This window comes from Manihot esculenta, chromosome 3, assembly GCF_001659605.2.
Source record: "Manihot esculenta cultivar AM560-2 chromosome 3, M.esculenta_v8, whole genome shotgun sequence".
NCBI lineage: Eukaryota > Viridiplantae > Streptophyta > Magnoliopsida > Malpighiales > Euphorbiaceae > Manihot > Manihot esculenta.
Window position 1 is genome coordinate 11999269 of NC_035163.2, and position 13163 is coordinate 12012431.

The window sequence follows — 13163 nt, forward strand, 5'->3', positions numbered from 1 at the left end:
AATTATTATAATTCTATTTTATTTTATTTTTAATAAATCTCTTCATATTTAATAAATTTTAATCCATTTAAAATGAATATAATTGGAAAGATAATAAAAAATAATATATTTTTTAATAAATGTGAAAAAATAAAATAAATAAAATTTATGAAAAAAAATTTATATTTAATTAACATTAATTAGTGTAAATATTAATCATGAGAAAATCATAATATAAAAATGTACCGACACAGATCTCCATAATGAAAACTGATAAGGAAATAATGGCTGTGCTGTTTAGCAGGAAGTACGAATCAGTATGGACCTATTCACTACTCATGACTCATCACTTTTGACTGTTAACGTTGCAGTATCTGAGCTTCCTCAGCTGCTCCCTAGTCCTCACTGTCACTTTTGCTTCACTATTAATATAAATCTCTACTGGGATTTGTGGGTTATTTTGTGTTCTTGTTCAATTTTATTACTGGCATTGATTTGGAGATCCAAACCCTGGATTTTGTTTGGCTCATAGACATTTCATTTGGGTCTAATTTGACAGAGACAACGCAAGTAGGGATCATCTGAATTGAATTGGAAAATGGATTCAAGAGGAAAGAGTGATGATGAAGAATCTGGTTATCGAAGTAAAATCTGGGATTTGGATCAGAAGTTGGATCAGCCCATGGATGCAGAAGCTGGGAGTCTTAAGAATAAGTATGAGGAAAAGGTACAAATCATTTCTGTTTCCAGATCATAGTACTTTCCATTGTTCTGAACTATCTTTTGCACTAATAAGAAGCTACATTGTTCAAGTTGCTGAGACTCAATAATTTTTTTAATCTTTGAAGGAGGTCAGTCTGCTAAGATGATAGAAACAATACTGTGGAATAAGTTTATGAATGAAATCAAGTAGCATTGTTGTGATAACTCTGTATGCTATATAGTTGGTGTTTATTCAATATACCATTGTAGTCCATCAAAATGATATTGAGCTTCTAAGGATGCTGAAGTCTCCAAACTTATTGTCATTGCTGATTTGTTTTGGTTCTTTCAGAAAATTTCCACCTTCTTACTTTTGTGCCTCGCATTCCAAAGCCTTGGAGTGGTCTATGGAGATCTAGGTACTTCGCCCTTATATGTTTTCTACAATACATTTCCTGATGGAATTGAAGATCCAGAAGATGTGGTTGGAGCTCTGTCGTTGATTATATACTCCCTCACTCTTATTCCACTCCTGAAGTATATTTTAATTGTTTGTAGAGCAAATGACAATGGTCAAGGTGAAGTATTTCGGCTTTTATTTTTTCTTCTTTAATCTTTGATTTGCTAATCCCTTGAGTAAAATTTGCATTCCTTTTCTCAATCAGACTGTTTGGATTTCTAAAATTTTGCATATGGCTTTTATTAAAGAGCTTATCAGAGTAACTTATCCCCCTTTTCTTGGCCATTTCCACTTTTAAAACATTCTGGGTTCATCTTTGGCAATCCTCTGATTCGAATCCACAGGTAGGACCAAATTGGAGTAAACAACTGATGGTGCCCAAAAATTAAACAACACACAACAGAAAATGAAATATAGCAGGAGAAAGAAGTTCTGTATTACATAAATAGCAAATACAAGAATCCTTTAGCCCAGAACATTTAAAGAAGAACAAACTGTAACTCAACATGCCAAGGCTGAATGCCTCCTAGAAAATATCCACAGCAGAGTTTTCTGCCTCTCTCTACAAGAGAATAAAAATTAGTTATGCCAAAGATAAGATCCTTCTGCCTTCTTTCTGATACATATATACACATACTCTTTCCCTGCAATCCAGCTATCATTATCGCACACTGCGTCGCTCCCACCTGCCACAGCAGATTCCTTTCCATTATTTTTTGTTTTTGATTCTTCTAACATACATCTTAAATGGTTGTGGGCCTTGTGGAACCACAGAGCACATATCAATTTGACTTAAGTTCCTATGTTTTCTTCCCTTGCTGCACTGATTTGTTGCCTTGTACCAAATGTTTTATAATTTTATCCACAGGCTTTGTTTAAGCTTGCTATTTTTCTTCTTTGCATCAATTTTTGGCTAATTTATACAATTCACTAGCATCTCCATTCTGGAACTTGGGCGATTGTTGTAACAGTTCTGTATGGTCTGCATTATTCATTGCACCTTCTCATTCCATCTAATTCCATCCCCAATCATCCTTTGAGAGTGATATATTGCCTTAGAACATAGCTAAAACTCCACTACATCTTTTCTTTTCTCTTCTAAAGTTTCTGCAACTATTTAGAGATTTTCATCTTAGCCGAACTTCTATTATTGTTGATTGCTTTCAGCTTACCTAAAACTTATGCTGCCATTTTTTTTTCTTATTAAATTCTCACAACTACTTGGCTAATTTTAATCATAGTCATTTTTTTTAAAAAGATTTTCATTTCACTTTCTCTTTCCAACACTTCCTTTGAGGGGGGTCTTCTTTGGACTTAACTGAAACTTTTCTTGCCACTTCTTTCCCTCCATAAATGTTGCAGCCATCTGCCAAATTTCTATTCTATCAAAATTTCCTTTTTCAACTTGTAATTGCTAAAACTTGAAAGTCACATGTTTAACTTATGTTCCACCACCTCATAAGTTCCATTTGTCAACCTGATTGTCTTTCTCATGTTGGGCAATGACTGCCTCCCTGGTGTATCCTTGTTGTAGATGCTCCATTAACACATTATGTGATTGATGATGAATTTCCATTCAGGAAAAACAGACTCATGTATGATAAATGTATTTATAATTTTCTATTTTTATCATTTATGCTATCTTAGCATTCTATGTCCTTTAATGATTTTATGTGTCGTAGGGTCTTCTCACTTATCATAGAAGCACAACCAATTAGTACACATTCTCCAGTGAAGAGTGAAAGATCCTTTTAAACTAATATATTTTGTGGTGCAGGTGGAACATTTGCTCTTTATTCACTACTTTGTCGACATGCTAAAATAAAGACTATCCCCAACCAAGATCGTACAGATGAACAGCTAACAACTTATAGCCGTTCTAGAATTTATGAACGATCATTTGCTGCAAAGACAAAGAGATGGTTGGAGGAATGTTCTTTCAGAAAGAATGCACTTCTTTTACTTGTTCTTGTTGGCTCCTCCATGGTTATTGGGGATGGAATTCTCACGCCAGCTATATCAGGTATATTTCCTTTCAGTTGTGAACTTAGATCTAAGTATATGTCCTTTGATAGCTTTCTGTAGACAAAGGGCAGTACATATAAGTTTATATTGTGTGTAATTATGTTAAAAGAATAATAAATAAGACCATGCAACACTGCATCAGTAACACATTGTGAGTAATATGAATTGTTGTTACTGAATAATCTATTTGGTGCCTCAAAGTTTATACCATAACTTAGTTCTTTTACTTAGTGATGATGCCTTGGCAGCACAATCTGGGAAATATGTGCTAGTTGTTCAAAGCTTTATATAGAAGATGTGGGCTATGATGTGAGTGAGCTATATTAATACCTAAAAGAACTATGTGATCTTATTACAACTTACACTTCAGTTTGCCAATCAAGGTGGAAATGCTCTAAATGTGTAATTTTGTTTTGAAAAGAAGAAAAAGAGAGTAGAAGATTTGAGAGAAAATGCTTGATAATTCCCATCAAGCCAATTGGGGTATATATACTACTTACAAGAGTACATACTAGGTAAGAAAATAAATTAATTCCCTAATTATAGCCTAATCATATCACAATTATATCACACAATCATATCCCTAATTATCACTATAAATCTAAGGCTATTTACAGAAATAATCTCAATATATAGAAATAATCTCAACACTCCCCCTCAAGCTGGAGCGTACATATCATATGCTCCAAGCTATTTACAAATATACTCTATTCGTGATCCTCGATGTGATTTTGTGAACACATCAGCTAGTTGATCATTTGAGTTGACAAAGCTAGTAGAAATGCATCCGGACTCAATCTTTTGCCTAATAAAGTGGCAATCCACCTCTATATGCTTCGTCCTCTCATGAAAAACTGGATTTGATGCAATATGGAGGGCTGCTTGATTATCACATATCAACTTCATTTGACCAGTATCGCTATATTTCAATTCCTGAAGGAGTTGCTTCAACCAAATGAGTTCACATGTCCCTAAAGCCATAGCTCGATATTCTGCTTCTGCACTTGATCTTGCTACCACACTCTGTTTTTTACTTTTCTAGGATATAAGATTCCCTCCAATCATAATACAATATCCTGAAGTAGATCGTCTATCTGAAGGAGAACCTGCCCAGTCTGCATCAGAATAGCCAACAATTTGTGAGTGACCCTTATTCTCATAGAGTAGTCCTTGTCCTGGAGCTCCTTTGACATATCTGAGAATGCGAATGACTGCATCCCAGTGACTACTGTATGGATTTTGAAGAAATTGACTAACTACACTTACAACAAAGGAAATATCTGGTCGAGTGATAGTGAAATAATTGAGCTTGCCGACCAATGTTCTGTATCTAGCAGGGTCTTTAAGTGGTTCCCCCTGTTCAGGAACCAACTTGACATTTGGATCCATGGGAGTATCCACATGTCTACAGTCTAACATGCCAGTTTCTTCCAATATGTCCAAAGCATATTTTCGTTGAGAAATTGCGATACCTGTTTTAGACTGTGCCACTTCAATCCCTAAGAAATACTTCAATTTTCCAAGGTGTTTAGTTTGAAAATGAATGAACAAATGTTGTTTAAGCTGAGAGATTCCATCATGATCATTTCCTGTAATGACAATATCATCAACATAGACCACCAAGTAGATGCATCTATTGCCATTATGTTGAAAGAACACGGAATGATCAGAATCACTTCGAGACATTCCAAACTGTTGAACTACATTGTTGAATCGCCCGAACCATGCTCTTGGAGACTGTTTTAGACCATACAATGAGCGTCGAAGACGACATACTAAGCCTGACTCCCCCTGAGAAATAAACCCCAGAGGTTGCTCCATATAGACTTCTTCGGCGAGTTCTCCATGAAGAAATGCATTTTTAATATCCAGTTGATGAAGGGCCCAGTGATTAATTGCGGCCAGTGAGATAAGGAGACGAACAAAAGTTATTTTGGCCACTGGAGAGAAAGTATCACTGTAATCCAGCCCATAAATCTGAGTGTAACCTTTAGCTATAAGGCGAGCTTTAAGGCGATCAATTTTGTCATCAGGTCCCACCTTAACTGTGTAAACCCATCGACAACCAACAGTAGACTTGCCAGGTGGTAAAGAGACCAGTTCCCAAGTTCCATTATTATGAAGAGCAGTCATCTCCTCAACCATTGCATTACACCAACCAGGATGATCCAATACTTCTCTAACTGTCTTGGGTATAGAAACAGCAAACATGGTGGAAACAAAAGTATAATAGGAAGGAGACAAACGATGATAACTCACAAAATTATAAATGGGATGAGGATTGCGAGAAGAGCGAATACCTTTTCGGAGAGCAAGAGGAGGAGTAGCTGTTGCTACTGAAGGCATGACCGAAGGAGGTGAAGATGGAACGGAGGTGAGTCACTAGAAGTACCTGCATCAGGGAAAGAAGTATTAGTGTTAGTAGCAGATGGTTGGGGCCAACGGGTGTAGACCTGAAGGGGTGGACTGACATGAGGCCAAGGAGATACAAGAGGTGTAGGTACAGGCAAAGCGCTAGGAACAAAGGTTTTATGCGTTGGACTAGAAGAAAAGTAAGGGGAGGTTTTAAAAAAGGTGACATCTGCAGAGACAAAATATCTGTTGGTAGTGGGATCATAGCATTTGTAACCTTTTTAAAGCCGAGAATAACCAAGAAAGACGCATTTAACTGATTTGGGTTGGAGTTTGTCTTTACCAGGGGTATAATCATGAACAAAACATATACATCCAAAAACTCGCAGTGACAACTGGTTGGAGGTCTGGTTAGAAAAGAGAACCGAATGAGGACTCTGATGCTGCAAAACAGAGGAAGGCATACGGTTGATCAAATAGCAGGCAGTAAGGACCGCCTCGCCCCAAAAACGTAGCGGAACATTATGATGTATAAGTAAGGTGCGGGCGGTTTCAATCAAATGCCGATTTTTGCGCTCGGCAACACCATTTTGTTGAGGAGTATGGGCACAAGAGGTCTGGTGAGTAATACTCTGAGTAGACAAGAAATGAGAAAAAGAGGAGGAAAGATATTCTCGTGCATTATCACTACGCAAAACCTTAATGCGAACACCAAATTGATTATGTATCTCAGCACAAAATTTTTGAAAAATGGAGAATAACTCAGATCGATTCTTCATTAAAAACAACCAAGTGCAACGAGAATAATTATCAATAAAAGTAACAAAATACTGAAATCCCAAAGTTGTACTGACACGACTTGGACCCCAAATATCTGAATGAATAACATCAAACATCGAAGTGGCCCTATTATTGACTCGCTTGGGAAATGAAGCCCGAGTTTGTTTCCCAAGTTGACATGACTCACATGACAAAGAAGACAAAGAAGAAAGACTGGGGACGATTTTCTGCAATTTGAGAAGACTAGGATGTCCCAAACGGTTATGAATAAGCTCAGTGGACGTTGTAGAAACAAAAGCAACTGAAGAGGTGGAAAGGTGGTACAATCCTTGTGACTCAGATCCTGTTCCAATCATTCTCCCAGTACTCCGGTCCTGCACAACAACAAAATCAGCAGTAAAGGTTACTGAACAATTAAGGTTTTTGGTCAATTTGCTAATGGAGATTAAATTATATGGACATTCAGGAGTGAACAAGACGGTAGTTAAAGAAATAGAAGGAAGAAGTTGTATATCTCCTATTCCTTTAACTTGAGTTTGTGAACCATTAGCTAGGGTGACTTTAGATGGTGTAGAAGGTGAAACAAGAGTAGAGAAAAGATTGTGATTACCAGAGATGTGATCAGAAGCACCAGAGTCTAGGATCCATGGACCAACAGGTGAAGACTTAGTTAGACAAGCAAAGGAATTACCGGAGTGAGCAATGCTGGTAGATGGAGGATGTTGCTTAGCTGCTTGGAACTGCAAGTATTCTTTATAGTCCTCTCCACTTAAAGTAATTGAATCTAGGTTCTGAAATTTATTGGTAGGTTGTGGAAGCAGACCTTCTTCATTAGATTGGGCAAGATGGGCTGCCGGCTTGCCAGTATTATCAGATTGATTGGACCGTGGTGGTCAGCCATGTAGTGCCCAACATGCATCCCGTGTGTGACCCTTTTTATCACAATAAGTGCAATGAAATTTCTTTCCTTTACCTTTGCGATTGCCTCCTTGTCCTTGATTTCCTTGTACAGCCAAAACTGAGGATTCCATATCTGTAGCATCACTCTTACTAAGGGAAATACGTAAGAGCCTAGCTGATACATCTTCTAAAGTTGGAATAACTGAACCAGTCAAAATTTGATCTTTCACAGAGCAAAGGTCAGATCACAATCCAATTAATGCCAAAACCATAAAAAATTTATCACGTTGTCCTTCTTGCACATCAACATCATTAGTAAGGGGCATAAGAGAATTAAATTCATCTTTCAGAGTGTCTACTTGACCCAAGTAACTAGCCATATCCTGATTATTTTGTTGTAAGTGAACCATATCTGACACAAGCTTATAGATGCGTTGTATATCATTAGTATACAACGTTTTGGCCTTAGTCCAAACCTTACAACAAGTTTTACAAGATTGAAACAAAGCAAGCAATTTTGGATCCAACGAATGCCACAAAAGACTACATAGTTGAGCATCAATCTTAACCCAGTTGGGTCTATCAGTGACAGTAATATCAGTGGCGTTTTTTGTTAAATGATCATTATATCCTTGTCCCACAAACCATAATTCTACGGATGCAGCCCAAGACACATAATTATTATTCCCTTGCAACTTTACCGTAGCAATTGAAAAGACAGGTTTAAGAGACTCAGAACCTGTATTGAGGGTGTTTTGCTTCTCAGACATATCGAAAGAGATTCTGAAACAACAAGAGATCAAATAGAGACCTGAATCTGCAAAAAAGGAGCCGGATCTGCCAAAGAGCGCCTTGGAACAGTAAATCCGACGACCGGACTTACTGGGCTGGGGTCGCCGGCGTCGGGCGAGGCTGGAGGAAGAGTCGCCGGAGGATGTGCACGCGTCCGCGCGTGGATGACGGACGTGTGAAGGCGGGCTGATCTGACAACTGGACCTACTGGGCTGTGGTCGCCGGAGCCGGGCGAAGCTGGGAGAAGGATCGCCGGCGTGAAACGGTCGCTGGAAAGTGATGCACGCACCGGCGTGTGGCCGGAAGCAATCTGTGCAGGGTGGCGCGTGGGGAGCGTGGGGGCCCGTTCGGAGGCGGTGCTTCGCCGGAAAATAGATCTGAGGTCGGCGTGGGGAATGGGCTGGGTGGTGAGACTAACTGATTTCCAGAAAGTCACCAAAGCAAGGTGGCCGGTCTGCCACTCAAAGGTGAACCAAATTTCTTGGCTCTGATACCATGAAACTTTGATGAAAAGAAGGAAAAGAGAGTAGAAGATTTGAGAGAAAATGCTTGATAATTCCCATCAAGCCAATTGGGATATATATACTACTTACAAGAGTACATACTAGGTAAGAAAATAAATTAATTCCCTAATTATAGCCTAATCATATCACAATCATATCACACAATCATATCCCTAATTATCACTATAAATCTAGGCTATTTACAAAAATAATCTCAATATATAAAAATAATCTCAACAGAGATGTTAGAAGTCTTGCCACTAGGCAAGTCTAAATTTTAATATGAGATGCCATGGCCGAGCTTCAGCTTTTTGAGACCTAGATCTAATGGCTCTCATGTGAATTTCTTGGTCTCAGTCTTGGTTTAATGAGTGGAACAGCCCTGGCGTGAGATCTTGAATTGTTGAGCCCTTGCTCAAGGACTTTAATTCAACCATTTTTGTTTCAGATGGAGAAACTCCTGGAAAGGAGAGTAAGAGGAAAGATTAGAAGCAACCAAAGGTTGACACTGTTACCCTATATAGAATTGTTTGGACATTTGTCTCTTAATGCTTGAACTAAGGGTACTTGTAGAAATGGAGTTCTAATTTTTTGAAGCTGTATTACTTCAATATACCTGAATCATGACCTTTCTTTTTGTACTTTATTTGGCAGTGCTATCGGCAGTGCAAGGAATCAAATTAGACCATCCCAAGATGTCTAGCGGTATCTTTCTAGCATTGAAGTTGAAAATTTTCTTATATTGGAAGTCGCTCCAATTTATTGTGTAGAGGTTTTAATAGCTATTTTGTTTTCTATGAAACAGATGTAGTTGTTTTTGTTGCTGTTGTGATATTAGTAGGCCTGTTTTGCATGCAACACCATGGTATAGATAGGGTCGGTTGGCTCTTTGCCCCAGTTGTGTTCCTCTGGTTTCTCTTGATTGGAGGTATTGGCATATTCAACATTTGGAAATATGACAAAGGCGTGCTGAAAGCTTTTTCACCTGTTTATATATGTCGATATTTTAGAAGCGGAGGGAGAGATAATTGGCTCTCTCTTGGAGGAATTATGCTTAGCATAACAGGTACTTCATGTTCTATAGTTTAATTTGGTTAGTTCACTTTCATTCCATATAAACCCTTTTGACATTTATCAAAATCATAGTGTTTGAGTCATATATGAAAATGAATAATTTAGAGAATAAACTAGTGAATGCGTTCTGATGATAAGTTATGAACTATTACAGGAACAGAGGCCCTTTTTGCTGACCTGTCCCATTTTCCAGTGTTATCAATACAGATTGCATTTACAGCAATTGTTTTTCCATGCCTTATTTTTGCCTATTCTGGACAAGCTGCATACCTCTTGAAAAACCCAAATCATGTAGCTGATGCATTTTATCGTTCTATTCCAGGTTTGCTCTATATTCTATTGTTAAGTCTTATGGAGCTTAGGTAACAAGTCACTGAATGGATGCTGAAGCAGACACACACAAAGACAGGAAGTACTTGTATAATTCTAAAAAAGGGATTGCTTGACAGGTTTTGAAAGCCAAAGGGTGGAAACATAGAGTTCAGTGAGGCCAAGTGCCACCCTATAATGCCCTTTGCCCCAAAGGAGTTTGTTGTCAAATTTTGATTTTAAATTTTAAATTTTTATTTTATTTGACAGCTTTTTTGAAATCAAAGCACTTTAACCTTATAATTTATTAGCCATTGGGCTAGTAGGTAGTAGCTCACTACAAAATGTAACAGTTTTCAACTCCCCTCTCCCTTGAGTAAAAGACCTTCTATTTTATTTAGCGAATATAACACTTGAAGCCCAAAGTACAAAATGGATGGAAATTATCCACCAAAATGTAAATGTACTTAGCAAGTTCGTAGATCAATAGCATAATAATGCTTATACTTGATAGGTGGATGCTTAGCATTTATTAATTCCTTAATCTTTTTGTTTTTATACATCAGGAATGTAATTTGATTTGTTACTATTACTTGTTTGCATAATGGTATTTATGAATTTATATTTCATATATAAAAATGATGATAAAAAAACATTATTATAGATAATGTGCATTTGTATGAAATTTTAGAAATTTGTCATAAAGGTGCATTGTTTTGATTTTTGGTGGCCTGCAATTGATTTTTAAGTGCTGATGCTTAATTGTTCTGCAGATAGCATATATTGGCCAGTTCTTATTGTTGCTACTGCTGCTGCTGTTGTTGCAAGTCAAGCCACCATATCTGCAACTTTTTCATTAATCAAGCAAGCTCTAGCTCTGGACTGTTTTCCAAGGGTTAAAATTGTACATACATCAGAAAAGTTCCTAAGCCAAATATATATTCCAGACATAAATTGGATTCTTATGGTTCTTTGTGTTGCAGTGACAGCTGGGTTTAAAAATCAAAGCCAAATTGGGAACGCGTCTGGTGAGTTTATCCCGCTAACATAAATCTTTCTGTTTTTCCAAAATGAAAAAAGTAGTCTTGAATAGCTCCTCACTTTCATGCTATAACAGGGACAGCGGTTGTGATAGTCATGCTTGTAACCACATTGCTTATGATTCTAATCATGCTATTGGTATGGCGGTGCCATTGGATTGTTGTTGCGATCTTCACTGGCTTGTCGCTGATAGTGGAGGGCACTTATTTTTCTTCTGTACTCTGCAAGGTTAATCAAGGTGGTTGGGTTCCTCTAGTGATTGCAGCAGCATTTTTTGTTATCATGTATGCATGGCATTACGGTACTATGAAGCGTTATGAGTTTGAGATGCATAGTAAGGTTTCAATGGCATGGATTCTAGGGCTTGGTCCCAGTTTAGGACTTGTTCGGGTCCCTGGAATTGGACTCGTGTACACGGAGCTGGCCAGAGGAGTCCCTCATATCTTTTCCCACTTCATCACCAACCTACCTGCTATCCACTCTGTGGTTGTTTTTGTCTGTGTAAAGCACCTGCCTGTCTACACAGTCCCAGAAGAGGAGAGATTCCTCATAAAGCGGATAGGACCAAGGAATTTCAGAATGTTCCGTTGTGTTGCAAGATATGGATATAAAGACCTCCATAAGAAAGACGAACAATTCGAGAAGAGGCTCTTTGACAGTCTTTTCATGTTTGTCCGGTTGGAGTCCATGATGGAAGATGGGTGCTCAGACTCAGATGACTATAGTTTAAATGGCCAGCAGACCGAGCAGTCAAGAGATAGGAATTATAATGGCAACAGAGCTTCATCCAATACGAATGCAACAATTTCATCAGGAGATTCAATCGTGCCTCTGGATGCAAACACCATTCGATCAGCCATTCAGGTGAGCAGCCCATCTGAAGTTGATGAGTTAGAGTTTTTGGGTAACTGTAGAGATACTGGGGTAGTTCACATATTGGGGAATACAGTAGTGACAACAAGCAGGGAGTCAAAGTGGTACAAGAAGATAGCCATTGATTATATATATGCTTTTCTTAGGAAGATTTGCAGAGGGAACAGTGCAGTGTTCAATGTTCCTCATGAAAATCTCTTAAATGTGGGACAAATAATTCGGGTATAAAATAGGCTGTTAGTATGGGCAGAGAGAGAGAGAGAGAGATTACATATTCACTGTATTCCGTCTAACTTGTTCTATGGGAATGTATTTTGGCAACCGTTAAGTGACGGAGATGAGTTTAAGAAGGGAAAAAAAGGATGAGATCAGGCAAGTACTTGTTGAAAGCTTTCTTAAACAACGATTTATACCTAGCAAAAATTAGGCAGAATCTAAAAGTTTAATATGGAGGTATGGATCCAATGAATTGATGGGGATTCGATTGGGTTAGGAAGATCCCTATGTTATCCATATAAATGCTCATTGAATTTGAGAATAACGGTTTATTTAAAAGATATTTATTTAACGGTTTATTTCCAAGACATAGAGGATTAGCAATTGTTGGCATCACTAATGTACCATAAGCAAACTTAATCAATTTATTCTTAGAAATTACGGTCATCTTAATTAGGGGAGTGCATATTTCGCTTTAAACCGAAAAATCGAACCGAATTGATTGATTTCGGTTTTTCGATTCGGTTAATCAGGATGGTCGGTTTGGTTCGGTTAATATATTTAAAATTATTCGATTTTTGGTTCGGTTCGGTTTAAACGTGTTAAATAATCGATCAAACCAAAATAATCGATTTAATGGCTAGGTCCAAGCCCAAGCCCAAGCCCTCCCCCTCTCATATCCAACCCAACACCCCAAACCTTCTATCCCTTTTGGCCCAGGCATTCTCCTCCCCATTCCCGATTTCCCCTCCTCGCTCCCCCCTCCCAATTTCCCCTCCCCCAGCCCGAAATGAAACCCCTATTCAGTATTCACTCACAGTTAAAATTAAAATCCCTAACGACGAATCATCGAATCCCATTATTCTCTCTTTCTCGTCGACCATGACCATCAACCTCTTCTCGTCAATCTGCTGAACAAAGTCACGAACCCTCTTCCCGTTGATCTGCTGAAAGAAGTCACGAATCGCTCGCTCCCTATCAATCTCTTTCCCTCGCTCCCTATCGATCTCTTTCCCTCTCTCCCTAATCCCTATTGATTTGCTGAGTGTCACCGTCGACTGTTGACTGTCTGTCCTCTTCAGTGATCTCTTCTGTTGGCTTATAATTTGAGGTATGGTTTTTGTACTGTTGCTAAAAAATTGAATCTGCTTATTGAG

General features: G+C 38.2%; 1 protein-coding gene across 3 annotated transcripts; it reads left to right on the plus strand.

Annotated features, from left to right (window-relative positions):
* Window positions 1-302: 302 nt before the first annotated feature.
* Window positions 303-12169, plus strand: LOC110611829 (potassium transporter 11). 3 transcript variants are annotated; one of them, XM_021752340.2, is made up of 8 exons: window positions 303-706; window positions 1034-1259; window positions 2919-3164; window positions 9148-9198; window positions 9299-9559; window positions 9722-9889; window positions 10650-10904; window positions 10994-12169. In XM_021752340.2, exons 1-8 carry the CDS (start codon window positions 578-580, stop codon window positions 12016-12018), a joined length of 2361 nt encoding a protein of 786 aa, XP_021608032.1. In that variant the 5' UTR covers window positions 303-577; the 3' UTR covers window positions 12019-12169. The 3 variants fall into 3 exon arrangements, with proteins under 3 accessions (XP_021608032.1, XP_021608033.1, XP_043810793.1); XM_021752341.2 differs by lacking the exon at window positions 9722-9889; XM_043954858.1 differs by lacking the exons at window positions 303-706; window positions 1034-1259; window positions 2919-3164 and adding an exon at window positions 8942-8994.
* The last annotated feature ends 994 nt before the right edge of the window (window positions 12170-13163 follow it).

Coding starts and splice junctions, on each gene's coding strand:
- LOC110611829 (XM_021752340.2), top strand. CDS start 578: ATGGATTCAAGAGGAAAGAGTGATGATGAAGAATCTGGTTATCGAAGT. Junction 1,260..2,918: donor AGCAAATGACAATGGTCAAG/GTGAAGTATTTC, acceptor TTTGTGGTGCAG/GTGGAACATTTGCTCTTTAT. Junction 10,905..10,993: donor CCAAATTGGGAACGCGTCTG/GTGAGTTTATCC, acceptor ATGCTATAACAG/GGACAGCGGTTGTGATAGTC.